Source organism: Lolium rigidum, chromosome 3 (assembly GCF_022539505.1).
Source record: "Lolium rigidum isolate FL_2022 chromosome 3, APGP_CSIRO_Lrig_0.1, whole genome shotgun sequence".
NCBI lineage: Eukaryota > Viridiplantae > Streptophyta > Magnoliopsida > Poales > Poaceae > Lolium > Lolium rigidum.
Genome location: NC_061510.1, coordinates 392,458,456 through 392,471,156, shown reverse-complemented (window position 1 = coordinate 392,471,156; position 12,701 = coordinate 392,458,456). Strand labels below are relative to the sequence as shown.

Sequence of the window (12,701 nt, the reverse complement as noted above, 5' to 3'; positions counted from 1 at the left end):
TGTCATTGGCAGCATCGCGTATACAATCAGGAAATAAAATGGCTCACACGTCAGCGATAGATGGATGGCTGCTCCGACGTGTCTCCTGACCCTACCCGTCAGCACGAGACGGTCAGGGAGAAACTGCCCCTGTGCAGCCCCACCCGTCAGATTAACGATCAAGGCCTCTGACCAGACGGCAACCGACCGTTCCAGTGTCTGCGAGGGGTTTCAAACTAGAGGGAGGGGAAAACTGAGGAAAAACTAACGAGCTGGGAAAACTGAGCACAACTAAGGAACCAAGGACACAAAAATAGAAAACCCATTTATTAAACTAAAACCCAAAAAGTTAGAAAATGGAAAATATCAAAAATACTCCTGTTACGAGCAAAAGTATGAATATCAATGATACCATGTTTATGTACTTGATTGTTGCTGAGATTGCTAAGAAACATAGAGAATCAAAAGAAGGGATGAGATTAGAAAATTTCTTGAGAATTTTAAATTCTATTGCTATTGAGTTGCTTGAATATTATGATGATAAAAACTATTGCCCTGAACAAACTTTTAGACACTTTGAATTTCAATGTTGATCCCATAAAGAATATGTTATTGCATCTTATTATAGGTGTGATTATGCTCATTTAGGGATGGAACAAGTAGAGCAATTTGTTACTTCTATGGCAGCATCTGAATTAGACACCTTCATTTATGAACATATGAAACTTGCCATGTAGCCTCTAAATTAAAAATTGCGATCATTGGTATCTTTAATTATTGTATAACCGAATTCATTGAAAATATATATGTTGTTGACCTTTAATAAGAGAGTCAAGGCTGCCCAAGAGAGCACTAATATTTTGGAGAGAGAAGATGACAAAAGCATAAGCCTTGGGATGCCCATGCAACCCCAAGAAAGGATGAAGAAGAACAAGTGGAGGAAGAATGGAGTAGCTATCGATCTCCAACTCCCAACAATGGTAACACACAAATTCCTGTGAACACCTCTACTTATACTAAGTGAATTCATGTGCTATAATTATCATGTGACAACTTGATAATCTTGTTTGTTTAAGGTATCATATTTGTAGTTCAAACATTATGTGAAATTACTTAAGGCTATACTATGTTGATTCTTAATTCAAGATTGGTTGGAGTTTTCCCTTTCTTGAGGAGTATAAGAGAGATGTGTTGCATCATTTATATGTTAGGAACTGATGCCCATATGACTGCTTATCAAACACATGTTGAAGTTCCACCAGTATTATGTCTTTGATGAATTGTTTGCGTCTACTACAACTTAAAAAGAGAGTAGACAAGTGAACTCATGAACCCGGTCCATTTTAAATCATTAGAAACACCTTTCCAACACAAATACCACTCTTTATATTTTCTACTATTTAATCCGAAAATAAAAAGATACTTTCTTCACTTGCAAACACGCAAAACCCAAAAACAACTATCTCTTTATTGTTTTCATCTTGCTTGCTTAGTTTATTTACTTTACTTTAATTTAGTTATATTTATATTTCCTATTACTAACACGAAACCTTGTTCTTGACAACCACACAGTGGAGTTGGGGACACAATACAAAAACTTTGCTTTGCAGGTTGCTAGAAGAGGAAAAAGAGAAATAAACTCTTTTCCAATTCTCCGAGAGTTCGATATAAACCCTCGAGTCACCCTTGTGAGAAAAAGACGCTTGGTACAACACTCTGCACTTGAAGTCCCAACGAGTTGGTACACACATACAGTTTTTTGCCATCACATGCCCCTACCCCGCCGGTGTTCACAAAGTTTTAGTTCTTCTCGACTTGTAGTTTGTAGCTAAATCTGGTGTTCCTGGTTCCTGTGATTCAATGACAAGAACAACTTCTCTAGAGAAAGAGAGAGGGACAAGGATTTTGTTCACATGGGAGTCAGTGCTCCCTTCACTTTTGGATTTTTGAAAATTTCAGATTCTCATATTTCTCTGCTTTCAAGAATTATGACATTAAATATGTAGATAGATGTGTATACGAGGATTGGAATCAAAAAAGTCTCGTCAAAAAATACGTTATATTTTTGGAGATGCAAAAAAGATAAATTTCTGACAGTACACTGACAAAATATACGTACTATTGTACTACTATTTATAGTCAGAAATTTGCCTTTTTTTGTATTTTCCAAAATACAAAGTATTTTTTAATGGGACTTTTTTGACTACACTCCTCGTGTCTAAATCTATCTACATATTTAATGTCATAATTTTTGAAAACATAAAAGAGCGTGGTTTTGAAAATTTTCAAAAATCCAAAAGCCCAAGGAGCACTTGTGCTCATGTGCACATGGTACTTTCCGGAGAGAGAGCAAGAAGAGTGATTGATAAGGAGATATAGGGGTGTCAGCATCTGGTCCAGAAGATACTCCAACAAATAAAGAAATGTAGATTTCGTTAGGATTGTGTGTTGCCGTCAGTTCACAAGCCGAGATCGCTAAATCTCAAAGGAATCCAACACTGATGGATGCATGCACAACTATAAAACTGATTACCAAATCCACTCTCACCATAATAGTCGCCTCAAGCTATCCTTATAGATATTGATACCCAATATTCTAGTTTCTCCTAAGTACTTCACTGAAAAACTATTTTTAGTGAAGTCTTAACCGTGTCAACAAAAGCTACACCATTTCTAATCAACAATATGTTGTCCACATAAAGTATTAGAAATATGTCTTAGTGTTTCCACTTATTTTCTCGTAAATACAAGCATTTTCACCATTCGTGGTGAAATCAAACTCTTCGACCATTTCATCATAACGAAAATCTCAACTCCGTGATGCTTGCTTCATTCGCTGAAGTTTGCATACCTTTCTAGCATTCTCTAGATTGATAAAATCCTCATTTGTACCTAATATATACCCTTGGTTAGCTTCCCGTTAAGGAACTTAGTTTTGCTATCCATATACGACGATTGCTAATATAACCCGTGCGAACTTTAAGCATTGAGATCAAATCTCATCGTAGTCAACTTCTTGAACTTTTTCGAAAAACCTTTTACGACAAATCGAGCCTTTTAATGGGTTTGAAAATTCATGTTTGTTTCTTTATAGATCCATTTACGTCCAAGGCTTCATGTCTTCCGGAGATCCAATCAAGTCCCAAACTTGATTTTCCTACATGGATACTATCCTAAATTTTATGGCACATAACCATTTAGCGGAGCCAAGGCCCATCATTTGCTTCCTTGTAAGTTGCACATCCATCGCTGCCACAGCAACAATATTTCATCAAACTACATATTGGTTTAGTACATAATCTACTTAGTTTAGTTGCAATCTTGACCGTAATCTCTAAAACACATGTAGTGGCTTCCGTATCACTTATAATAGAAAACTTTGGAACAGCTTTCTGCGTTGTGCTAGTGTGTCCTGATTACGAAGATTAACCCATCTCGTCGAGAAATTCACCTTTTGCGATAAACAATTTTGTCAAGTTCGAAGTCAACGAAGGTCCTTTAGGGGTTCACGTTGTCAGATCTGTTGATTCTTTTCGGATCTTGGCAATTGGTGTGTCTATCAAGGGGACTTTTTTTTGACTGAGGGGATCTCGGGTTGTCAGGAGCTTCATCGACGGCTACTCCTTCCTCTTCGTCTTTGGGTCAGATGTGGTCTTCTAGACCTATTCAACGATTTTCCGTCTGCAACCAACAACGTCAGACCGATTCAGAGAGGAGCGGTAGTGGTAGCGTGCCATCGATCAGACGTGGCATCGACACAGTCTTGGGGTAAGGGCATCTCAATGATTTAGGTGTAATTTTTGTTTTTATTACAGTGTCTGTATGTTTCTTTTTAATAATGGCAGGACCCTTTTCCAAAAAAAGAAAAGAAATCAATACGATCAGACGAGGTGTTTTGAAGTGGCAATTTCCCAATTTCGCGCACCGGAAACCACCGCCGCTGACAATCGCCATGGCCCTCAACCGCTTCAAGGAAGCCCTCCTCCCATGCTCCTCCTCCACGGCCACGCCCAGCCAACCTCGGCCTCGATCGCCGTCGCCTCCTCTCCCAACGCGGCGGCCTCCCAAGACCTCCCTCTCGCAGCAGCTCCTCCGCCTCGAGGCCACCTGCTCCTTTCCCGCCCCCCAATCGTCCCCTCCCAAACCCCCGAGCCACAAGGTAGCGGAGGATGCGGCGGAACTGCCGACTTCCTCGGAGGAGGAGGACGTGGCTCCTCGCGTCCGGCGCCGTCCGGCCCCGCCACCAGCGGCCGCCCTTGAGCCCCGCGGGCCCTACGAGCCACTCGTGCTCTCGCCGCCCGGAGAGCAACCCGTTGTCCAGGTACCATCGTTATGCTCCCCTCCCCCAGTTACGCTAAGCCGGTTACAATTCGGCGCTCCTCCTTCACGGGGATTCACGCGGCCAAATAAAACCTAAATACGGAGTACATTTTTTTAGCAACCAGCAGGAGCTCCCCCTTTTCATTAAGACGGATGAAATTAGCCAGTTTATAAGAAAATTGGCCGAAAACCGATACAAACACCACATCCATGTACTGGTTAACCAGACAAGGAAAACTGACACAAAACCTGAATATCCTCCGGGACCTACTATATGTTTAGCCTCGGTAGCTTTCAACATTTCAATTATTGAGCTCTAACACAAATTATAGGTTCAAACAAGACAAATACTAGGTGTCACCATTAGTTGCAAATTTGCGGAACCCAAAGTGTTTTGCTCATGCTCACACCCATGTGACGAACCAATTCTACCACCGACTAATGATTAATGCTTCCAATAGGAATTTGTTTCTCTTTGATTCTACCCGCGGCATATGCCTTCATCTTTGGCTGTTGCACGTTGTTGCGTTATTACCTGCTCGGATTTCATAAAGCAGACCCGTGCTCATGCATTATTTATTTGATCTACTTTGTCTGAAATGTTTTTTCTTCTGGTTGATATTTTACGTACTATAATTGGTTTCACATTGCTCTACTTTTCTTTTGCTTGGCTCTAGGTTCCCCCATCAATTAATTGCAGGCTACTTGCACACCAGAGGGATGGCGTGAGATTCTTATACAATCTGTATAGAAACAACCATGGTGGCGTGCTTGGAGATGACATGTAAGATTTGGCAGTTATTTTGTCACTAACTTACTATATTATAAGAATGCTTGTAGATTTTTGTGACTGAACTACAGCAAACTGTACAACATCCACAATCACATGTAAACCATTGTATTTGGAAGCAAAACCAAGCTTGCTTTGATAGATTGAAAATTGCCATCTCCTTTTCCTTATCCGTCGATAATACTAGGCTTGCAACTGGTTAGATTGGGAACTGTCAATTTTTTTTTTGCCTTAACTGGAGATATATTAGGTTCACAACTGTCTGGATATAAGGTAGATTTGCAGAAATTATGATGAATGTGGAGTTCTGTGTATCTTTTTACCATTCTTTTTCTTATGCTCTTCGTCATCCACATATTCTTAATATCTGCGGTTCAAACTATCAACATGAATTTTAAACTATCAAAGTAAGGAATCCTCACATACAAACGGATATATGACAGTAGGATCATTCCAGAACCTTTCGGGCATCCGTGAAAGAAATGCAGCTAACTTATAGAGGGGTTATGAACTTATGACCCATATGATTTCATAAGGCATTGATGCGATCAATGTAGTCTTACTGAGTTAGTGACGATATTTAACTTCGTACAGTTTATGGGCATGCCAATATTTCCGACATACAGTCGTTTAGATTTGTTAACGCTTTCTTTTATTATGATTTAGGGGTTTGGGAAAGACTATTCAAACAATAGCTTTTCTGTCCTCTGTTATTGGAAAAGATAATGACCATGGCGAGAAATTAGCAGACAATGGAAAGAAGACTGGTCCTGTACTCATCCTCTGTCCCACTTCTGTAATTCGAAATTGGGAAAATGAATTTTCTGAGTGGGCCAGTTTTTCTGTTGCTGTCTATCATGGTCCAAATCGTGACTTAGTTCTTGAAAAAATTGAAGGTCAAGGACTAGAGGTGCTCATTACCAGTTTTGATACTTTTAGAACTCGTGACAAGGTTTTAAGCGACATCCCATGGGAACTTGTGGTAGTTGATGAGGCCCACCGTCTCAAGAATGACAAATCGAAGTTATATACAGCTTGCTTGGGAATTACTACACAAAAACGCTTCGGTCTCACTGGAACCATAATGCAGAATAAGATAATGGAATTATTTAATGTGTTTGACTGGGCCGCACCTGGTTGTTTGGGGGACCGAGAACACTTTAGAGAATATTATGATGAACCCTTAAAACATGGCCAGAGATTAAGTGCTCCTGAGAGATTTGTTCAAGTTGCTGATAAGCGCAAGAAGCACCTTGTCTCTGTTCTGAGGAAATTCCTGTTGAGAAGAACAAAAGAGGAGACTATTGGACATCTCATGCTTGGGAAGGAAGATAATATTGTTTTCTGCAGAATGAGTGATGTTCAAAAGCGTGTTTACAGAAGAATGCTGCAACAGCCTGACATACAAATCCTTGTAAATAAAGATCTCCCCTGTAGCTGCGGAAGTCCTCTGACTCAGGTTGAGTGTTGCAAGAAAATTGAACCAAATGGCATTATCTGGTCCTATCTCCACAGAGATAATCTGGACGGCTGTCCTCTATGCCCCTTCTGCCTTGTTCTTCCTTGCCTTGTCAAGCTTCAGCAGGTATTTTCTGATTCTTGCAATATTTTGGAAGTTTCAGTTTGAATTTGTTATAACTTAGTTTCACTTCAATTAGATTAGTAACCATCTGGAATTGATAAAGCCCAATCCAAGGGACGAGATCGAAAAGCAGAAGAAAGACGCTGAGCTTGCGGCTGCTGTGTTTGATACAGATATTGAATTAGTTGGCGGTAGTGCTAAAAGTGAAAACTTCATGGGTCTCAGCGACTCAGAACACTGTGGAAAGATGCGTGCACTGGAAAGACTTATGGTTCTATGGACTCTAGAGGGTGACAAGATTCTTCTTTTCAGCTATTCTGTCAGGTGATTATTCGTTTGTGTGTGAATTGATTATTCAGTAAAATAACAGATATATTCCCATATGTTAGCTATCCAAAAATAATCTTTATTTTGACTGTAAACAAATCAAGTTTTTCATATATCGATTCGAGATTTTTTTTTCATAACATCTCTTGGTTTTGAACAATAACTTGATGATAGATCAAAAATGCACGAAACAAAATTGTTTCCATTTAAGTAATGTCTCCTCTTTTCTTCAATTGTTAGCCATTTGCATAAGCAATGTCTGTTCTTTACGTTGGCTCGCCAAGCCTATCACAACCCTCCTACTTTACCCGGGCTTGGGACCGGCTATTCCTAAAAGGCATAGCCGGAGTTACCGGAATCTTAGTTTACTCGTTCATTTTCTTTTTTCTTTCTCTGTTTCTCCTTATTTTGGTTTCCTTATGTTTTTGTTGGGTTTCATATCTAGCTTACCCCAACTTCCTTGGGAAAAAGGCTTTGATGTAGTTGTAGTAGTTGTTAGTCATTTGCAATTATTTGTAATTTTGTCACTTGACGGGTAAGTGGGTGCGCTTTGTTGTAACCCAGGATACCCCCCATGGGCCCATTATTGAAGTGCTTATATTTATGCCAAAATGATCTCTGGTGGAGTTTTATTTAACCTAGGTTTGTACAATTAACGATGATGTTGATGATGATAAGATGTTGATGAGTTACAACTTTTGCACCCATCCCTTTTATAACTTCCACTGAATCCAAATCGAGCGTATTTTGGATCTTAAAAAAAAGGTTCAACCAAGCCCATCTTTCTTTGTAATTGTTAGTGTTGCATTTACTTCTGTCATTTTTTTTTTCAAATAGTTATGTTTTAGATATGCTACTTCTAGCATCATCTGTATGTGGAATATAATTTTCTTGTTTCACATATAAACTTTTACAAATAGGATGCTTGACATACTAGAGAAGTTTCTTATAAGGAAGGGTTATTGCTTTTCTCGCTTGGATGGATCAACCCCCATGAATGCACGCCAGTCGCTCGTTGATGAGTTCAACAAAAGCCCTAGCAAACAGGTGAATATCTGTTGATTTCTTATTTTTCAGTACCAATTCTATGTGAGAGAACTCAGCGAATTTATGTTGTGAATCACTTTTCTGCAGGTTTTCCTTATATCTACTCGGGCAGGCAGTTTAGGTGTTAACCTTGTGAGTGCTAACCGTGTGGTGATATTTGATCCTAGTTGGAATCCTGCTCAAGACTTGCAAGCACAAGACAGATCCTTTCGATATGGACAGAAACGGCATGTCACAGTATTTCGCCTACTTGGAGCTGGTTCACTAGAAGAACTCATTTATTCTCGACAGATATATAAACAGCAGCTTTCTAACATTGCAGTCTCAGGGACAATAGAAAAGCGTTACTTTAACGGTGTGCAGGTAATACCACAATCATTTCAGAATTTCGATAACATTAGGTGGAGAATGTGATGTACTGTACTTGTCTACTTGGGTATTTACAGCTGTGGTCAAGTTAATGACAAAAGGTGATGTGGACTAGGTTTATTTGGTCCATTCTCTTAGACATTGACTATCAAGAACTAGAGTTATAATCTTTAAAAGAATAGTATAGGTCTAAACATATGGACCAAAATGATTTTAGTTTTTGTATCTCACTATAATTATAATTTTCTCCTAATCACCTAATACCCATGCTTCTCATAATCTCATTTCATGACTGTTTTATTTTTGGACTGAATATTCAGTTATTACTTAAAGTAGGACCATATGAAGTTCAGAAACATGTTTCTTTTGACACTTTAGAAACATGTTTCAAAGAATTTGACAAGTAAACCTAGTTAAACATCAACATTTTGAATTTAATTAATCTCTTGGAGTCTTGCTGTATCTCGTATCACTTATAGATCATCGATGAGTTTCCCCCTAATGCAGGGTATTCAAATGTACCTTGATGTATTGTTACTGTTACAAACTAGTATACAGTTTATAGTCTACATGCATGAATATTTATGGTTAGATGGCATTTAGAATGAAGTAAACAGTTGAACTGCACAATGTTGTGCAGAGTGGCATGTATTAGTTTAATTTTAACTTGAGCTGTTAGTTTGGGTTCTGTAAGTGTAAGGGAGTTGCACTTATAAGCACATATTAGTTTAATTTCAGTTTGGGCTTTTGTGTGATTACAACACATTGGTCTACTAGGGCTCTGTCTTGTTTGGAACTTTGGGTAATTCGGGGAACTAATTTGTTTCAGGATGATAAGAAATTTCAAGGTGAGCTCTTTGGGATCTGCAATCTGTTCCGTGACTTGTCTGATAAGCTTTTCACTAGTGAGATTATTGAGATGCATGGAGAACATGAGAAAGATAAAACATCTGAAGCGACAGGGATAAGAGAAATAGTCGACACTGATTTATTTGGCACACAAGAGAAAATGAAATCTCCCACAGCAGCAATAGGTGATGAAAATCAGACATTGGCTGACTGTGGTAAGTTTTGTCAATATCTCGACTTAAATCACTTGATTTTATCTCGTTGACATATGTTGCATGAAAGCTTCAAATGCACAAATGGCTGAACAGAAGCTGTAACTCCTGCTGTGGTTTTTTTTTTTTTGATATTTCTAGATTAAAAAAAACTGATACTGAAAACTAGCAATTGAACATTTGATTGGTATGTCATCTCATCATTTTAAATACGTGCTTATGTGTGTTGGTCTATTTTTGTAAGGTACTGTGTTGTAACCAATTTTCTAGGCCTACTGTCCAACCTAGACACCTTTACTGTAAATCGATCGCTTCCGTTCACATAATCAGAAAAAATATTTTTCCATGTCCTGTCAAAATTTTTTACGCATTTGCTAAATCGATGTCATTTTATAAGGTTCCACTACAAAACTAATTTTGCTTGGATCAAGGTTTACATTTTATTAGCCTCAGGATTTGTGTTTGGATCCTACTTTTCTACTCTTCAGCTTGATTGTCAGGGAATAGGATAAGTAGGAAATATGGGGTTATTAGTGGTTTAGTAGTTGTGAGGGTAGTATTGGTATTTGACCTAGGATGTCATTTGTAGCTGGCTATGTCTTTATAAGGCTAGCATTGTGTCTTGTGGTAATCAATCAAGAAATCAAATCCTAAATTTTGTCTTGTCTTTATTTCCAGTTCTTCAGTTACTGCATTTTATCACTTAATTCCTCTCAAATTGCTGTTCTCACTGATCCCAGCTCGTCAGATCCCATCGGGGGCCTGACATTGATGCAGAGAACATTCAATTTCTATCTAGAAGGCTGCGGCCCCTATCTGCTCCCTCGGTCGCCCCCTCCAGGCGACGGGGGAGCCAAGCCCCAACACCCCGCCGCCGCCACCTAGCCCCTCCGCCCGCTCCCTCGTCGCCTCCCAAGGCCGCCGGCGGCTAAGCCGCCTGCCGCCGATGAAGGGGGCGGCGAGGATCTAGGCCTCTCGGGATCCCGCGCGGCCCGTCTCGGAGGGAGGACGCCATGCCGGACCCCGGAGGTCGCCGCCGTCCTCCGCCCCTCCTGCGCCCCTCGCCGTGGCTTCCCGTCTCGGCCTTCGCTGCAGCTCCCTGCAGCTCGCCGTCCGGCGACGCCCGGCCTTGGCGCGGTCTGGCTGGGGAGGGCCCGATCTTGGCCCACCCGGGCTCGATCTGGGCCTGGAGGGCTGTGGCCTGTGCGCCGTTCCCAGCTCTCCCGGTGTGCGCCGTGTTCTCCCGTCCTTGATCCCGCGGGGTCCTGGGATGGCCGCGGTTTCCGCCAGGTACGGCGCTGCCTTGTGCGCCACCGGCGCTCGCGCGCGGGGATCTGTGGGGTGGGCTCAGATGGGCCCCTGCGGGCCCCGATGGGCGCCTCCCAGCTCCGTTTTCTGCTTGGTGGACGGCAACAAGGCACCCTGCTCGGCGGGACACCTCTTCTGCCAGGGCATACGATGGGCCTGACGACAGTCGACAGCGTTGACACTCCAGGCGAAAGCTTCGCACCATTGGTGCCGATGTTGGCGGTGCCCTTGGGTACCGTTTTCCCTGTTGAGGGCTTCATCGGGGAGCTTGGTCTCCTGCTGTCGCGAGTTCCTGCGTTCTCCGGGTGAAAACCTCTGCTCCTTGGAGCGGGCGGCGGCGACACACTGTGCCGTTACCTTCTTGAAGGCGTCGCTTTTGGAGTCCGTAGTCCTCGTGGCGCGGTAGATGGGTGGTGCTTGTGCTTGGTTGCCTTGTCGTCGAGGGTGGTGGATGCCGGGGCGGCGGCCCCGGACGGTTGACGTACGCCGAGGCGGCGGCCTCGGATGGTCTTGCAGCGATGACTCCATGGGGTGTGGTCATGGTCTTGCAAGGCATGGGTGGCGTGTTCGTGCTGCGTGGGTAGCGAGCTCGTCGGCCCGGCCTACGCGACGGGGTGGTCGGTGTGGGCGGCAAGTCGGGCGGCGGCCCCGGATCTTTTGGCGCGGCGTTCGTGGTCTGCGGATGGTCGCCTTGGTAGCTTGGGCTACAGGTCGTCCACGCCGTGCGGCGTTGCGGCTCGCCTCCGAGCAGGGGACGTCGGAGCAGCGGCTCCGGGTTTGGTGGTGTGTGTTTGGTCGTCGGTGGTCTCGTTTCGTGTGGGCGATGAGGCCCCGACTTTTGTGCGGTTTTTTCGGCCGGTTTCCCTCATAAACTCGGCCACTCTGTATGGTTTTTGGGCCCGGTTTCCCTCATTAACTGAGCCAAATCTTCTTCTATTAATATATCGAGCAGCTCACCTGCCGAATTCTCAAAAAAAAAAAAAAAAAAATTTCTATCTAGAAATTGCCAAGTTTATCTCTTAATTCCTCTCAAATTGCTGTTCTTACTGATCCCAGCTCGTCAGATCCCATCGGGGGCCTAACATTGATGCAGAGAACATGCTCTAGTCTTTCTATCATGCTCGCTATTTATTCAGAATAATGTTATCATGTCAACGTACCATGAACAAGGTTGCAAAGGAAATGTTTTCTGCATGCTGACACGACTTCTCCAAAATATAGCCCTTCTGTCTCCATATTACCCCTTGTATTTTGTATTATGATGAAGTAATAATAGAGTTTGTTTCCTCCAAACAGGAATAGTGTATGCTCACCGGAACGAGGATGTTGTCAACACGAGGACACAGGAACACAGCGAAAAAGATGACGGTGCTACTGAAGAATGTGTACAGATCCTCTCCGAGGGCCTGCAGAGTAAGAAGCAAATAAAGCCCACGACCAGGGCGAACTTTTGCTCAGTGGAGGAACAGAAACGGAAGGAGTTCAGCCGCGTTGCATCTTCTGTTGGTATGAACGACCTTGAGTTCAGCAAGTGGTTGCTATCCGTCTCACCTCTGCAGCGGCAGCAAGTACTGGACAATCATAGGAAGAAAAGGAGTAGTATAATCAAGCGTAAATGATGCGAGCCTTCAGAGTATTTTCTATTCATACTTTCTGATAGACCTTCAGAGTAGTGTAGGGGTTTTACGTATGTTTGGATGTCTGTAAAGGTGTTTATGCTTTTCTTTAGGGGAGGCCTCGACACTACTTTAATTTAATGGTTTATGCTAAATCATAGCTAGCTCTTTTGTAATTCGTCCATACATTTTTTCTCCAGTCCGTGTCTCTAAGATTCACAATGCAGATACATCAGATGTGATGCGTGGTCTATCAGGCCACGGGTCCATGTGTATTTCGGGTTTTCGGATGGGAGCTGTTG

At 42.3% G+C, this 12,701-nt stretch overlaps 1 protein-coding gene across 1 annotated transcript; it reads left to right on the top strand.

Moving 5' to 3' along the window:
- The first annotated feature begins 3,931 nt into the window (after positions 1-3,931).
- LOC124704533 (switch 2-like) lies at positions 3,932-12,497 on the top strand. Its single transcript, XM_047236803.1, has 8 exons — positions 3,932-4,300; positions 4,977-5,083; positions 5,756-6,674; positions 6,748-6,995; positions 7,919-8,045; positions 8,133-8,408; positions 9,244-9,478; positions 12,080-12,497. Exons 1-8 carry the CDS (start codon positions 3,932-3,934, stop codon positions 12,400-12,402), a joined length of 2,604 nt encoding a protein of 867 aa, XP_047092759.1. The 3' UTR covers positions 12,403-12,497.
- Positions 12,498-12,701: the final 204 nt, after the last annotated feature.